Source organism: Gambusia affinis, linkage group LG06 (genome assembly GCF_019740435.1).
Source record: "Gambusia affinis linkage group LG06, SWU_Gaff_1.0, whole genome shotgun sequence".
NCBI lineage: Eukaryota > Metazoa > Chordata > Actinopteri > Cyprinodontiformes > Poeciliidae > Gambusia > Gambusia affinis.
Window position 1 is genome coordinate 11484780 of NC_057873.1, and position 14206 is coordinate 11498985.

The 14206-nt window shown below is 39.9% G+C and overlaps 1 protein-coding gene across 1 annotated transcript; it reads right to left on the reverse strand.

Annotated features, from left to right (window-relative positions):
- Window positions 1-421: 421 nt before the first annotated feature.
- Window positions 422-13390, reverse strand: pcsk7 (proprotein convertase subtilisin/kexin type 7). The gene is made up of 17 exons (XM_044118857.1): window positions 13269-13390; window positions 12237-12538; window positions 11634-11876; window positions 10215-10349; window positions 9458-9623; window positions 9218-9308; window positions 9061-9115; window positions 8755-8893; window positions 8551-8651; window positions 6483-6650; window positions 6108-6212; window positions 5914-6016; window positions 3658-3814; window positions 3427-3521; window positions 3177-3282; window positions 2959-3076; window positions 422-1808 (listed from the first exon to the last, which is right to left on the reverse strand). The coding sequence occupies exons 2-17, from the start codon at window positions 12477-12479 to the stop codon at window positions 1524-1526; spliced, it is 2310 nt and encodes a 769-aa protein (XP_043974792.1). The 5' UTR covers window positions 12480-12538; window positions 13269-13390; the 3' UTR covers window positions 422-1523.
- Between the last annotated feature and the right edge of the window lie 816 nt (window positions 13391-14206).

The window sequence follows — 14206 nt, forward strand, 5'->3', positions numbered from 1 at the left end:
CACAGAAGTGAAATTCTGTTGCTCATGATTGATTTGTAAAAACAACAAAACATTTAAGAGTTAGAATCAATTTTATGATTACATTAAAAAATATTTCTAAGATTTATCTAAACTAGTGAAACCATTTAAAACTAGACAATAAATAAGTAGAGCGACTCAGTTTTTCGAATGTGCTTATGGTGAAAATCTTTGGTTCGCTCTTCTGTCGGTGAATGCCTGCACTATTTCTGTGAAGGTTTTGACATTAAAACATCACATGGTAGTTGGAAAAACTTCTCAGGTGAACATAGTAAAAAAATCTTGCAAAACCAACTAATTTCGGAAAATTCACATATTTAACACAAAGGAAATAAAATCTGGATATCCCCAAAGTATTTTTCTATACTCATATTCAGGAGAGGCAAATACTTTAATCATAGTCTAAGCCCTTTCACACGTCCTATAACATGTTATAGAATCCCTGGCAACAAGGAACCTTTTGAATGGAAATCTGTCCCCAGCCTTTATTTATTACTCAAAAATATGTATCCTATAGTTATATAACATTGTTTATGGAACTGCTGTATTGAAATGGATTTAAAGCTACATAATAAAAGAAAGCAGCATTAACTCCACCAAGTTTTTTTTTTAATTTTCATTTAAACAGGCTGTGACTTGCACAGCAACACTCCAAAAATTTGTTCACTTATATAAACACACCTGCAGCTTTTAATACATTCTTTAAAAATTGTAAAAACCCTGTTATGCAGTCCATATACAGCAAATGTGTTCAGCAGGCACAAATTGTTGATATATCAGTTTATAAAAAAATACATATAGCAAATCCAAAGCCTGAAAAATCCCACTTCAAGTTTTAAACAGATTTTGCTTACTTAGCTACAGATCTTTTTTTATTTAAAAAAAACAAAAAAAAACAGATTTACAAATTGGAAGAAGTAGCTCAGAGATATAAAAAAAACGAAACATAAGACTACCCCTGTGAAAAGTCACATTATAGCAACACCTTAAAGGAAGATCCTGGATATTACAAATATTCCCATTTCACTCACACACACACACATACACACACACATACACAACTTACATTCCCTTAAATATTGCACACAACCTTTCGCTAATTTACTCCATGGGTGTTTCTGCGTCAATTTGAAAATCTGATTTCTCCAAATTTCACAACCCAACATTAAACTGGGTGGTTAAGTCCCAACAAGCCGCACGCAGTTCATGAATCCCAGTTTTAAAGAAAGCTTTAGAAGCTACAGGAGGTTTAACATCCTATTTTCCTGGTCAGGTGATGCGTTTAGGAAGAAGTGCACAAATGAAGATGTAAAATTACAGCCCAAACACATTCAAGGCCACTTTCTTTTGGGGGAGGGGAGTAACCATGGTAAAAGAGAAAGAGTAAGAAACCTACTCTTTGATTTATCTGCAGCTTGGTCTTTAAGTACCATCACCGCTGTTGGAGGTGAGTGCAATCAGAGCAGAAAAAAAGCCTGAGAAAGGGGAAACGTTTAGGCTCATTGTTACGTCTCCAGCTGTTCCCTGATGATGGGAACTTTGACCTCAGAGTCCAGCACAGCCTGCAGGTCCACCCCTGAGTCCTGGTCCTCCTGGTCCTTGTACTCTGCGATGTATTCGTCTCGGTACTCGTTCGCCTCCTCCACTCCTCTGGCTTTGCTAATGGTTTTGAGATGACTCCGCCTCCTCGGCAGACACAGGAGGCCCCTGAGGTTCACCTGACCGAGAGTGACGTCCAAGATGTAGTAGACGGACCAGAAGAAAGCAAAGCATCCGAGCAGAAGCAGGAACTGGATGGGGGGGAAAAAAAGAGAAGACATATTACCACGGATTAAGTACCAAGTTATTATTTTACTCAAGTCAGTTTAATTATTAGGAAATCCAGTAAAAAGGTAAAGACTGGCCAACTATAGCCAAACAGACTGACTGCGTTTCCTGCATCTGGAAATAAACTTAAAGAAAAAGGGAAAGGAGTGGAGACATTTCTTCTCTTAACAAATAAACTCTATTGTTTACAACAGTTCAACTCGTCATCTGGAACATATTTCATTTAACTCAAATTTACTCCATTTCAGACATCAAGAGATATGTTACTGCTGCCCGCACTGATGGAAACAAAAAAAAGTAATAATTGTTTACAAATGTAGAGCAGGACAAGAGTTTATAGAAAGTTGTAGCTACACACAATACTGTCAACTCAATGAATGTTGAAGATTATGACTGTGTTGTCTGACAATGTCAAAAAAGAGAGAAGAGATGCAGTACTCTGAGTTCAGTTCATATTGGTTTATGAACTCAGCAGGGAATTACAGCATGTCCTAAGTGAGGTTAAAATTAAAACAAGAATCTTTTAATACACTAAATAAATTGATGTTTTTTGTAACATTTCCAACAAAAACAAAAAATGTCCTTCAACCAAGCTAAGGTCTAGTTTTCTACAACTCTACAGAAGCAAGTGTATGGACCATTGGTTCCTACACATTCTTCAACAAAAAATAGCTTGCAGAGTTTTGGGCTCTTTATGTAAGCTTCATAATCTGAAATATTAAAGTTCATGTTTCTACAGCAGAGAGCCTTTTAATATGTAATCTACATAAACAAGAACTTGTTCGGAAGGAAGGAGCAAAGGAAATAAAGGAAGGAAGTGAGGGAGGGAGGCAGTCTAGAAGAAGAAAGGAAGTGCAGAACAAAGTAAGAAAAATGTTTTTCCATATCATTTTATTTTTTCAGACATTTCTAGATATGGAAAGCCATACTTTTCTATACTGAATGGGATTGACTGCAACCTGTATATGCTCAAACAAAACTGGCCATCACTTTTTTGTTCTCGTTTATTTCAAGAAATTTTTCTTGCAAATTGTCTTCAGATGAACAGAATTAATCAAAGATACAGTAAACCTTTGGTAGGTGTGGGAGTGTGAGCGTGAAAGCTGCATTTACCTTCAGGCTGTTGGAGGTGAAGGGGTTAATGATCTCGGGGGGGATGTCTAAGCCTGGAGGACAGGGCAGAGAGAAGCTGCTGTCCAGATGTTTGCCACTCATGGCTTCCTCCACCAGCCTGCAGACCAGCGAACGGGAAACAATTAAGCGCTCATAATCATCGCATCCCAGTCGGATTTTAAACACCGACGGCAAACCGGCAGGAAAACTGGTCTCACTTTTGCCTCTCCTTCACTTCGCTGGAAGTCATAGATGAACCGTAGAGTGTGAGCTTCCACTGCTTCAGCACTCCCACTGGGGCGCACTGATAAGACTCGTCATCTTCTGCAGAAACACAGACAAGGGTCAGGGAGAACTAAGAAACCTGGATTCACAAGAAGCCTCATAAAACCCAGACCAATATATTTAGCTGACCGGATAAGTGTGTGTGTGTGTGTGTGTGTGTGTGTGTCTTCCCTGCTGACTTACTACTGTCAGAAATCCTGAGGGTGTATTGGCCTTCAGCTCTCTCCCCCCAGCAGCGCACAGTGGAGAAAGTCCAGTCCTGGTAGCCAGAAGGATCTCTGTGTGGAAGCAAAAATAAATAAATAAATAAAAAATGACTCTACCCGCCTTTACATCTACCAAAACATCCCTCTGCTTCTTCCACAGCGAGAGCTAAAGGCCTTAAATAGACACGAAGAAAGAGGCGGCGTATACCTGTCGATGGACCTGCGAGCCCCGATGACAGAGCTCATACCACTGGGACATTCCAGCACGATCTCCACATTCCCCCGGCAGGGGTGGGTTATTGTCACAGTAACAGCTACATGCTCGAGCGTTTGCATCCCAGAAGGTTTCAGGTCGGCTGCAGAGACTACAGGAGAGAAGACAGCAGAAAGGGTAATGTGCAAGTTCAATTAAAAGTCTTCAGGGCACAGCAAGAGATATAGAAAAATAATATGATCTTCATTATATTTGGGGAAAAATGTACAGTGGATTGCAAAAGTTTTCAGACACGAAGAATTATGTCACATTGCAAACTACAAAGGTCAGGATTTTATGTAATTGAACAACACAAACTTGAGACAAAAGGCAGATTATACACGGCTTACAGGAAAATGTGATATGCAAAAATATTCATTCCCTCAACAATATCCACTCCTGAATTCACTACTTTGTGTTGGTCTATCATATAAAATACCACCAAAATACATTATAGAAGAGATATAACATCAACTTTTTGAGATTATATCACGTTTTAATGTTATTTCCTCATCAAAAATATACTTGGAGTGATGCTTTGATTCTTTCATGCATGTTGAAAATTCTTAAATCTCTCAGGACATCCATTCCATGGTGCAACCCAGAATAAACCTCAGCTCCAACAGACTAGCGGCAGCAGCAATTAGCAAACACCTGGTGGAACTGCGTATCTGCTGAGCTCATTATTGACTCTACTTCTCAGTCCAGCGCTCCTAAGAACGGTTGTAAACGGCATAATGAGAAGCATTGTTGTGATGTCTTACTGAAGAGGGAGTGCTGGAGAGAGTACTAGCTTCTTAAAGAGACAGACGCCCTATGTCAAGGCATCGTATTACGAATTCAAGTTTCTCTTCTGGTTTTTTTTTTTATGTACATATATAGCATTATTGTAACAACTTGCTTGATTGTGTTATAAAATGGCACTATGTGCCTGGAGAATACATAATACCACTCCTTTAAAATTTGTAGTTGTGACAAATGAGAACATGTTCAAAGAGTACATATGAAACCTGTAGACACCCACTTTTACAAAAATACAACTGCACTCATACTGAAATAATTAGACACATTAGACCAAAGTTTTTCTAAATGCTTTATATGCATCATGTCAGTGTTATTTATTACCCCTTCATCAGTGTAATTGAAACACATCTGTAACTCTCTAATAAGGTGACAAACCCTGTTGCAGTTCTCCAGCTCACTCTAGATTTCTCCTCTGTTATCTGTCTTTGAAGCACTTATCACTGACCACAGTGTTTTGGAGCGTAGCCAAGAGAGACGGGCTGTTTTATTTGTTTTCTGTTTAAATATTTTGTGCTTCATATTCCATTAGGAGGCAATATTTCCAGCACTTTAATTCTAGTAATTGCTCTTTCCAGGCATAAGAATCAGCTCTAAGTAATAAGTAAGCCTTGCTTTAACATATCCATTGGAAAGCTGTTCATGAAGGAAGCAGAACATATGACCGGTCTAATGGGCGATGAATCAGTCAGCAAGGCTGCCAAAACACAGAACAGTGTCAAAAGCAGATTCAACTACACTCTGTTACAAAGAGCTCATCAGGGAATTCGACCAAAACAGAACGACGACGGGTTCACAGAACAACATGAGTTAAAGTGAGTTGAGAAAATAATTCCTCACATTCTTTGAGAGTTTGCTCTGTAAAAACCAGCAGCTTTTTCACAAAACCATTGTTGAATGAGACCAAATGTACACAAACCTGTCTGTGGTCGTGTGATTAACTGCAATGAGGCGATAAAAGACAGACGATAAAGTCTGAGGGAGGACAGGACCAGGCTGAGGAAGAGGGAAATGTTTCTACTTGAATGAGGTCATTTCAACAACCAGTAGTGGAAAAAAAAAATAAGTGTTAGAGGGATTATACGCAGAGGGCTCTGAATATGAGAGATTCAGAGTGGAAAGGCTTGAGAGAGGGAGAGGATCTACAGAGACTTTACGTAAAAAAAGGAGATTTGGGGAGAAATTCAAAAAGGAACAAAATTAAAAAAAGGGGGGGGGATAACAAAAGCATAACTTACAAACTGCCGAACATTACCTAATAAGGATAGGCAGCCTGAGCAGCAGGCATGCGGGGAGGGAGGGATGGCTCTGTTATGGAGAGCAATGTTTAAACTCGACAAGCAACTGTCCTTCATAGAGCTGAGGCAGCGGCAAAGAGCAAGAAAGAAGGGGAAAAAATAAAAACCCTACCATTCCAGGTGCGGATCAAGACGCCCGAATGAGTGGAAACGGAAACGTCCTCCTTTATGACCGAGCTCTGATAGGATACGAGAAAAGGCACCGACTCCCACACCTGATACACAACGCAGGAATATTGAGACTGACGTCTGGTGGCAAAATATTTGAAGAAGAAAAAAAAAAGTTAATCTATAGCGTGTATGTACCTTGGCAGCATTAACTAGTCTCCATGCGTTCAGAAGCCCAAAGCCATGCTGGTGGCTGTGATGAAAACCAGCTCCGTTCACTCTCCAGTCAGCAGTCATGTCGCACTGTTAGGAGACACAAAGAAAACATCCACACCCACGTTTACCTTCATGGTCCTGTCCATCCTGTTAAACTACAGTTCAAAAGTCTGGTCTAAAAAAATAGAGATGCAGACATGAAGATTGAAAAATGTTGTTACCACAAGGCAGAGGCAGATTATCACCACATTTACTCTCAGCTATTGTGTAAATTAGCAACCGTAAGAAATTAAATGTTCTTTTTTGCTGCCTTTCATTTTAAAACCCTTAACACTACCAAGTGTTTTCCTGCACTACCTGTGTGGCAGTGAAGGCGACGATATGCTGAACATCCCTCCAGGTCAGGCAGGGCCGCACCTGCAGCATGAGGGCCACCATCCCTGCTGCCAGCGGGGCCGCAGCAGACGTACCGGTGTGACCCTCCGTGCAGCCGCTCCCCTTGTGCATCGACCAATCAGATGTCACCTGCAGAACGACACAGCTGGTATATTTATAACGTTTCAGAGAGGTGTGATCCATGTAAATTATGAACACAACTGCACACATAACCGCTTCAGAGCACAAAAAGATCTAAAACCATGGAGACGGAAGGATTGTTGCATGAAGTAGCACCTACATCAATGCACCATCTTGATGATATAAACTGACAGCAGGTACTCAGAGTTCAGTGCTGTTTGTGTTTAGTTAACAGTGTTGATTGGGAGGCGTGCTGTGGTGCCACAGGGGGTTAGCACTACCCACGTTTGGAGGCCTTAGTCCTCGACGCGGACGTCACGGGTTTGACTCCCGGTCCCGATGACCTTTGCCACATGTCTTCCCCCCTCTCCTCCCCCTGTTTCCTGTCTGCCTACTGTCACAAAAATACGAGCCACTAGCGCCGCAAAAAAACAAACAAAAAAAAAAAAAGTGTTGATGGGGGGAATGTGAGGCCATATGGAGCTTAATAAGAAGAACAAAGAGCCTGAATGTGAACACTGCTGCAGGAATAAAAATAAAACAGCAAGTTTGAAGTATCAAACTCAAATTCTGACTTCTTCAGTTAAACAGCATAAAAATACCAAGTTTATTTCTACACCCACTTTTGTTGATTCACACACCACTGCTGCTCTGTAATCATCCAAGTTCATTATTGAATGTTTAGGAGAAGCAAACAGTGAGCCGTTTGTGGAGCCACTTAGCATGTGAGTGTAATGCGGTCAGGGGTGGATCAGTGGTTAGGTCCTGGCTAATCTCGGTTTCCCACAAGGGATGACATCCTCGCAACAAAACAGGTTATCATGGTGACAGCCTCAAACTTCAACAAACACATGGCAAGAGGTTTCAGTGGATCTCAACTCCTGTCATCTTCAGCCAGCGTTTTCAGATGAATGAAGTCACTGCATTTCCTGATGTGGAGGAGTTTACCCAAATTTTCCATTATTTTGGAGCTAACAAAGATACTTAAAGCGACAGTTCATTATATTTCAACTGGTTCCCTTGATTTACTATCATTACATATAAACTTGGGCTGGTATGACAATCTCAAGGCAATTACACAATAAAATTGAATAAACAATAACAGAATAATCACCAGTTATGCTTTGAAGTAGCTTTTAACTTGAATTTCCTACTTTTGGTTAATCTGTCCTGCTCTAATTTGCTTGCAGCTGCAGATGGTTACCTAACAAACATGTTAAAGGTAATTAATAATAACAATTATTAGTGGCACTTTCTTTAGTTTCCACCACATGAGGATCCCTGGTTTTTGGGGCTGGAAATATTTCCAAAGAGCCAAATATTTTTTCTTGCTAGTGAGGGAATAAATTTAGCAGCCTTTTTTCAGCCAGCTGCTCTGCAATGAGTGGAAAATAGAGGTGGGGCAGCTGAATGCTCCATTCAGCCGTAGAAACCTTCAGACACCCCGACACTCCCCGAGATCTCAGTTAAAGGACATTAAACTGCAGAAACAGCTTTATGGATATTTTAGTATTATTAAAATTATACTTTTTTTAAAGGTGGTTGTATATCTATAAAGCTGATCGCAGCCTACTATGTACAGCTTTGGAAGTTAAAAAGAGAAATAAAGAACATCTGAAATTAACTGCTAGACAAGTTTAACAGAGAAATCATTACTACTGGAGTTTTATTCTTACAAGTTTCTTTCAGACCTTCTTCGTTTCTAAAACAAATCCATCTACTGCGCTGTGGCTTAATAGTGCTACAGTTAGAAAAGTTCTGCATATCATTGTATAAGAGTGTGAATGTTGTGAGTGTTGCTGGGTGAGTCAAACTCATCATGCAAACCTGCTTAAAGTGTTCTGTATGACAAGAACAGCACTAAGCTCGCTCCAGTTACTATGTAAGTGTTTGACTCAGTAGGACTTACGATGCTCCTTGATCTGGCTCCCCCGCTGCTAAACGTGACAGCCAGCATGGATGCACAATCCTCTGCGTAGAATGGCTTCTTGCCTTCCTCATCAACTGCTCCTAAAAAACCCCGACAACACTGGAGTATAATAACTACCTTTGTGTGTTGCACACAGTTGCAGATACACACGTCGCCACACTCCTAACAATCTCAGTTTCTTACCTATCGTGATGGTGTAGATGGAGTTGGCGTAGCCATCATAGTTGCAGTTGTCGTTGTACTGACCCCCGTTACCGCTGGCAACAACAAAGATGCTCCCGAAGCCTCTTCGGCCTGCAATCACCCCGTGCTGTAGTGCAGCCTGGTGACAAAATAACAAGCTGATTTAATGTTTTTAACATATGTACCCAACTTTAGAGCAAGGGGAAAAACCATCAATCTAGTGAAACTGCTGCAGAGTGTGACGCACAGATCTGTTGCAGTCTGCTGCCACCTGCTGGAGAAAAGGAGAGCTGCAAGAAGTCTAACCTTGCCCAGGGGATGAGGTCCATCCACAGTGTGCCCGTCATCATCTGGTCCCCAACTACAAGAAGGAACGGTCTTTATTAGCATCCAAGAAATAATACAGCACATTAAAACATAATAATAAACAACAGAGAATTGTTATTATGACATCTACAGTTACCTGCAACTGTAGATATCATTTATTTGGTAATGCTTGTTAAAGGCAATGGCCTCTAAGCTGTCAGTCAGGGGCCCATCCAGGACTCTGATACCTACAAAAACCAAAAAATGATGTCAGTGATTTCAGATCTGAACACATTTTTGTAAAAAAAAACACAAAAAAAACAAAAACTGGTGCCTCTTAGTAAAAGACTGTCGGAATAAAAACATATTGAAAAATGACTGACTGGGTGTGTCATACCTGCCACCTTGCTGCCATAGGCCACACCCACAGCGCAGAAGCTGTTGTTGGGAACGGCTGCGATCTCCCCAGCACATCGAGTCCCATGATGGTTGTCGCTGTGGAGGTCTGGGTGAGGCATGGGGTCGGGGTCATTGGAGTTCAAGTCGTAACTCCCCTCTGGACTCTAAAAGGAACATAAATATCTTTCATATGGGCATCAAACCTTTACAAACTTTGTTCTAGTTTTGCATGCAACAAGTTGACAAGTTCAACTAGAAAGTGGTTAAGTTTGCCTTAACCCTGGAAGGTCGCATTATGTAATAATTTAATAGAATTTGGCTTCAAAATGATAACAATAAGTTTCTGCCCCATTATGCAATAATATTTTTTTTCTCCTTTGAAAAGAGACAATTGCTGTCATTTTTTGGAAGAAAAATATTCCCTTTAAGATATATATATATATATATAAGTTTTTTTTTCTCTGCCTATGTTTCTTCATTCTGTTCAGCCCTGTTTGTTGTAGCACACACACAGTCAACATGCTATAAAACCTCAAGCTTTTCTTTTCTTAAAAACTTTGATTTACTGCAAAGTGCCAACAGCTTTGCTCATAATATGTGTTCCACTATCAGCTTTCATTACTGAACTGGAGTTTGAACTTAACAGTGACATGAAAAAGGGAAAATATTTCACAACAGCACTACACACAGCTTATGAGTAGGCCCACTGTTTTTTCAAACAATTCAAGCAGAGTCAACACTAAATTCCGACTTACATAGTTGAGCTGAATGTCTTTGTGGGTGTGTTCCACACCATCATCTACAACCACAACAGTGACCCCCTGACCAGTGATGTTGTGTTCCCACACGCCCGTCACGTTGATATCCATGCCTCTGTTTATTCGATTGTGCTGTAAAGGCGGAGGAAGAAAAACTCTATTAATGAACGCCAGGAAAAATAAAAAAAGGAAAAATGTCAAGGTGCAGATGTGTATGGTAGCAAAGCCTGTAAACTGTATGATGGCAGATAGAACTGGTGCTAAAGGAGCACACATAAGAGGCATTAAATGTTTGTAATGTTTGGCTGGAATCATTTCCAGCTTTAAACTTGGAGTCCTTGTTCCAACATGTTTGGTGTATGTGACCAGGATCATTTTTATGATCATGCAAAACAGGTTTAAAATGTTCAGTGAATAAAAATGAAAGCACAATATGGCAGTTGCTGCAATACGGCTGAGAAACTATTAATATACATATTTGCTGGTTACCAGAATAGCAATAGTTATAGATTTCATATTTCGCAGTGAAAACAAATTTAATTCTGAAGTTCCAAAGATTATACACTTTCAATATCACCAAATTCCTATATTCTGATTAAAAATGAGTCCATTTTGCACAAACACCAAGCATCTGTTAATGTTCTGTGGAGATAATCAAATTATGTAATTGCATTCATCTGTACATAAATTTATCATCCAAGTTAATTACAGCGTGGTCAGCAACACTGACCACGTTGCCCTTCCTGCTTCCAGTTTCTGCTGAGATTTTGGGTCAAATGGTTAAAACCGGAACAATGGTGCCAAACACATATCAGAACTGGTCATGGGATGATAAACAGACCACCATTAAGCTACTGGAACTCTTCCAACTCCGGTAAAAAATTTGTGGAATACGCTTAAAAGCAGAGCCTCGGGGCGTGCTCCGGTGGCGTAGAGGTTAGCGCGCCCCACGTTTGGAGGCCTTCGGTCCTCGACGCGGCCGTCGCGGGTTCGATTCCCGGACCCGACGACATTTGCCGCATGTCTTCCCCCCTCTCCTTCCCCCTTTCCTGTCAGCCTACTGTTGAATAAGGGACACTAGAGCCCACAAAAAGACCCCCTGGTGGGGAAAAAAAAATAAAAAAGCAGAGCCTCTGGGAGAATAGCAACTCATTTAACTAATTAATCTCTACTATTTGTGCCAAGAACAGTGGTCAAATATTAAGGTGGCATTGAACCTGAAGCTACAGCATCCTGTTATTTGCACATATTTCTGCTTCTACTACCTATATGAGATCTCCTAAAATTGCTTTAACTAGTTTAATCAAAGTCCTTGAAGCCAACTCAGATAAAATCAGACAGAAATAAAATAAAAAATATATAATATCTGGCAGAGCTTGATTTTCTATTTTGTGGTTGTGTGCTATGTGTTCTTACCAAGTGCCACTGTTTAGGATAGTTGGGGTCATTGAAGGCCAATGACCTCTTTGAGCGACTGAGCACTCTCTCCTTAGAGTACCACAAGACATGAGGATGTGTTGCTAGAACATCGCTCGGTTGGATGCTCCTTTTCCAGACGCCTCCCAAAGATCCAGTGTGAGGTTGCGATGAGCAAAGCAAATAGTGGCCTTCGAGTTCTCCAATCTGACCCCGGTTCTGAAGCCCCGCCTCTTTTGCTACCTGCAAAGAAAATATTGGACTTGTTTTTCTAGTAAAAACATCAAACTTACAAAATACTGAATTGAGCTTTTACAATAATAAATAGAGCAAATAGGAGGCATTAAAAAAAACAAACAACTAAGCCCTGTTTTGAAAATAAAAAAAAATAGTGGCCAGAGATACAATATCCACTTGTTTTTAATTTGTAAATACAGAGAAGGACCAAAGTCATTAAGTTTTATTTTGATATTTCCATAGAAAATAGTTCCAGCAAATAAATTCAACAATACTATCTAAATATCTTTGAAAATGATGAAAATATGTGTTCAAATTAAAACTGAAGAGCAAACTATCATAAAAGATGCTGAAATACTACTGTACCCTGTCAGCTATCACATCCAGGTGAACTGAGGCCTTTCTCTCATCTTCATTCTGGTGATGCAGGCTGTGGTGAATCCGGACGGCCCAAGACTGACCTGGACCACATGATGGCCAAGCCGAGGATAAAGACGAGGCAGTTAAAGGGAGGGATGGGGTGACAGACGGCAGAAGGGTGAGCAGCAAGAGGGCTACTGAGGACAAAAAAATGAGGAGGAGGAATGTGGGAAAATATGGCGCTGCCATGGCAAGGAAGGGTGAAACAACCGGTCAGCCAGGCAAGCCCTCTTCATCTGAGCAGCGATCTAGACAAGACAAGACAAAAGGATTTTATCAGTGAGGACAATTTGAGAATGACAGTCTGGTAGCTTAACATCGGGGTGTTACATACAGAGGGAAAGTATCACAAATCACAGCATCACTTTATCTGGGTTCCAGCTTAAAACACCTGTGATGAGCAACTCTGCGGCTATAAACCAAACCTTATACTATCGCTACAGTGAAATGACTTGTCACTACAATATCAGTAATACCTTTAAAAACAAATGGTATTCCTTTTACAATAGGTCTGCATTTATATTAAAATAGTGAATGGGAGAAAATTCTTAGATTTCGTATATATTTCTTTTAAAGCAATATTTCTGTCTTAACGAGGCTACAATAAGATGGCTTAAAGCACGATTGCTATACCTAAACATTAGCTCTGATGACATGCCTGTGTTAGTTACTGTTTACATGACATATCTATCTTCTAGTCTAGTTATGCGACGTCTTTTAATATAATTAATTCTCTCGTAAATAGCAAAAACACTACGTTTATACTGACTTCTTGATTTACATTAAAAGAAATTCGTTAGAAAAAACAGTACAACCTAATGCAATTTCCCCGCACCGTCGTTGTTGCTTTAGCTATGTTAGCAGGTTAGCATTGTCGTGCTAACGATTGAAACTAAAGTTTCTCGATAAAACAGAACTAAACATGTGATTATCGGCGACAGTCGATGGTAAAATATAAGATAGTATAACATGTCTTACTGTTCTAATGAAAGAGCTCGATTTGAGGTCGACAATTAATATCGAGAGTGCTATCACCGAGCTTGACACTTCATTTCCGTAATCCAAGCTCTCTTTAATACGTATTACGTCATACAGACTGCGCAATTATTGTGCGTGATATTTGATTGGCCCAGAGCCACCACAGGTAATAAAATGGATCAGAGAAAGTGGGTGCATTTCTTAAGAAGCAGAGGGACCCGAGTGCAAGTTATATTGAAAGCGAACTGTTTTTTTTTCTTTTTTCTTTTAATTCTAGGTGGAAACGTTTTTGCCGGGGGCGGTCAGGCGACCTACTACGATCATGTGAGTTTAACGTCATTAACAGCTAAGAAAACCCAACCACTTTGTAAAATGTAAACGGCTACTGATCACGTCGATTCTGGTTAATAATTTATCTTAATTAATTTAATTCACATTTTCACTCACTTTTAGAACTATAATATGTATGAACCTGAGATAATGAGAGTTACTATATCTACTTTTCATTTTTCCTTTCTTTATTGAATTTATTGAATCGGCTGCTTCAGTGTTTAGAAATATTCCCACGCCAACACTGATGACTTGTCTGCTGTGCAGATAACTCTGAGTTTTCCGATTTTACTTCTTGCACCCTCTTGCACCCTCAAGGGGGGATTTTGACAGTTTCCGCCTGACAAAAACACACAAAAATAAATCAATAATAGCCTCACAGTTAACACATTAAGCAGCTGAAATAAATTATCTTTAAGATTATTCTGTAAATAGTGAACATACACCTGAATTTCTGTGGGGGAATAGAAAATGAGTTAATTATAAAGTACTTTGGTCAACCAAAAGGAGGAAAGTAGAAATAATGATTTTTAAAAAGTTTGGTAAAAATTATTAACATGATCAATGTGGGTACCGATAATTGAAGATTTGAGACACCAGCAATTTTA

Excerpts from the sequence above, each read along its gene's own strand:
- pcsk7 (XM_044118857.1), bottom strand. The coding sequence starts at position 12,479 with ATGGCAGCGCCATATTTTCCCACATTCCTCCTCCTCATTTTTTTGTCC. Across the intron at positions 9,309-9,457 it reads CTATGGCAGCAAGGTGGCAG|GTATCAGAGTCCTGGATGGG; the intron begins GTATGACACACC and ends TGGTTTTTGTAG. Across the intron at positions 3,522-3,657 it reads GCTCGCAGGTCCATCGACAG|AGATCCTTCTGGCTACCAGG; the intron begins GTATACGCCGCC and ends GCTTCCACACAG.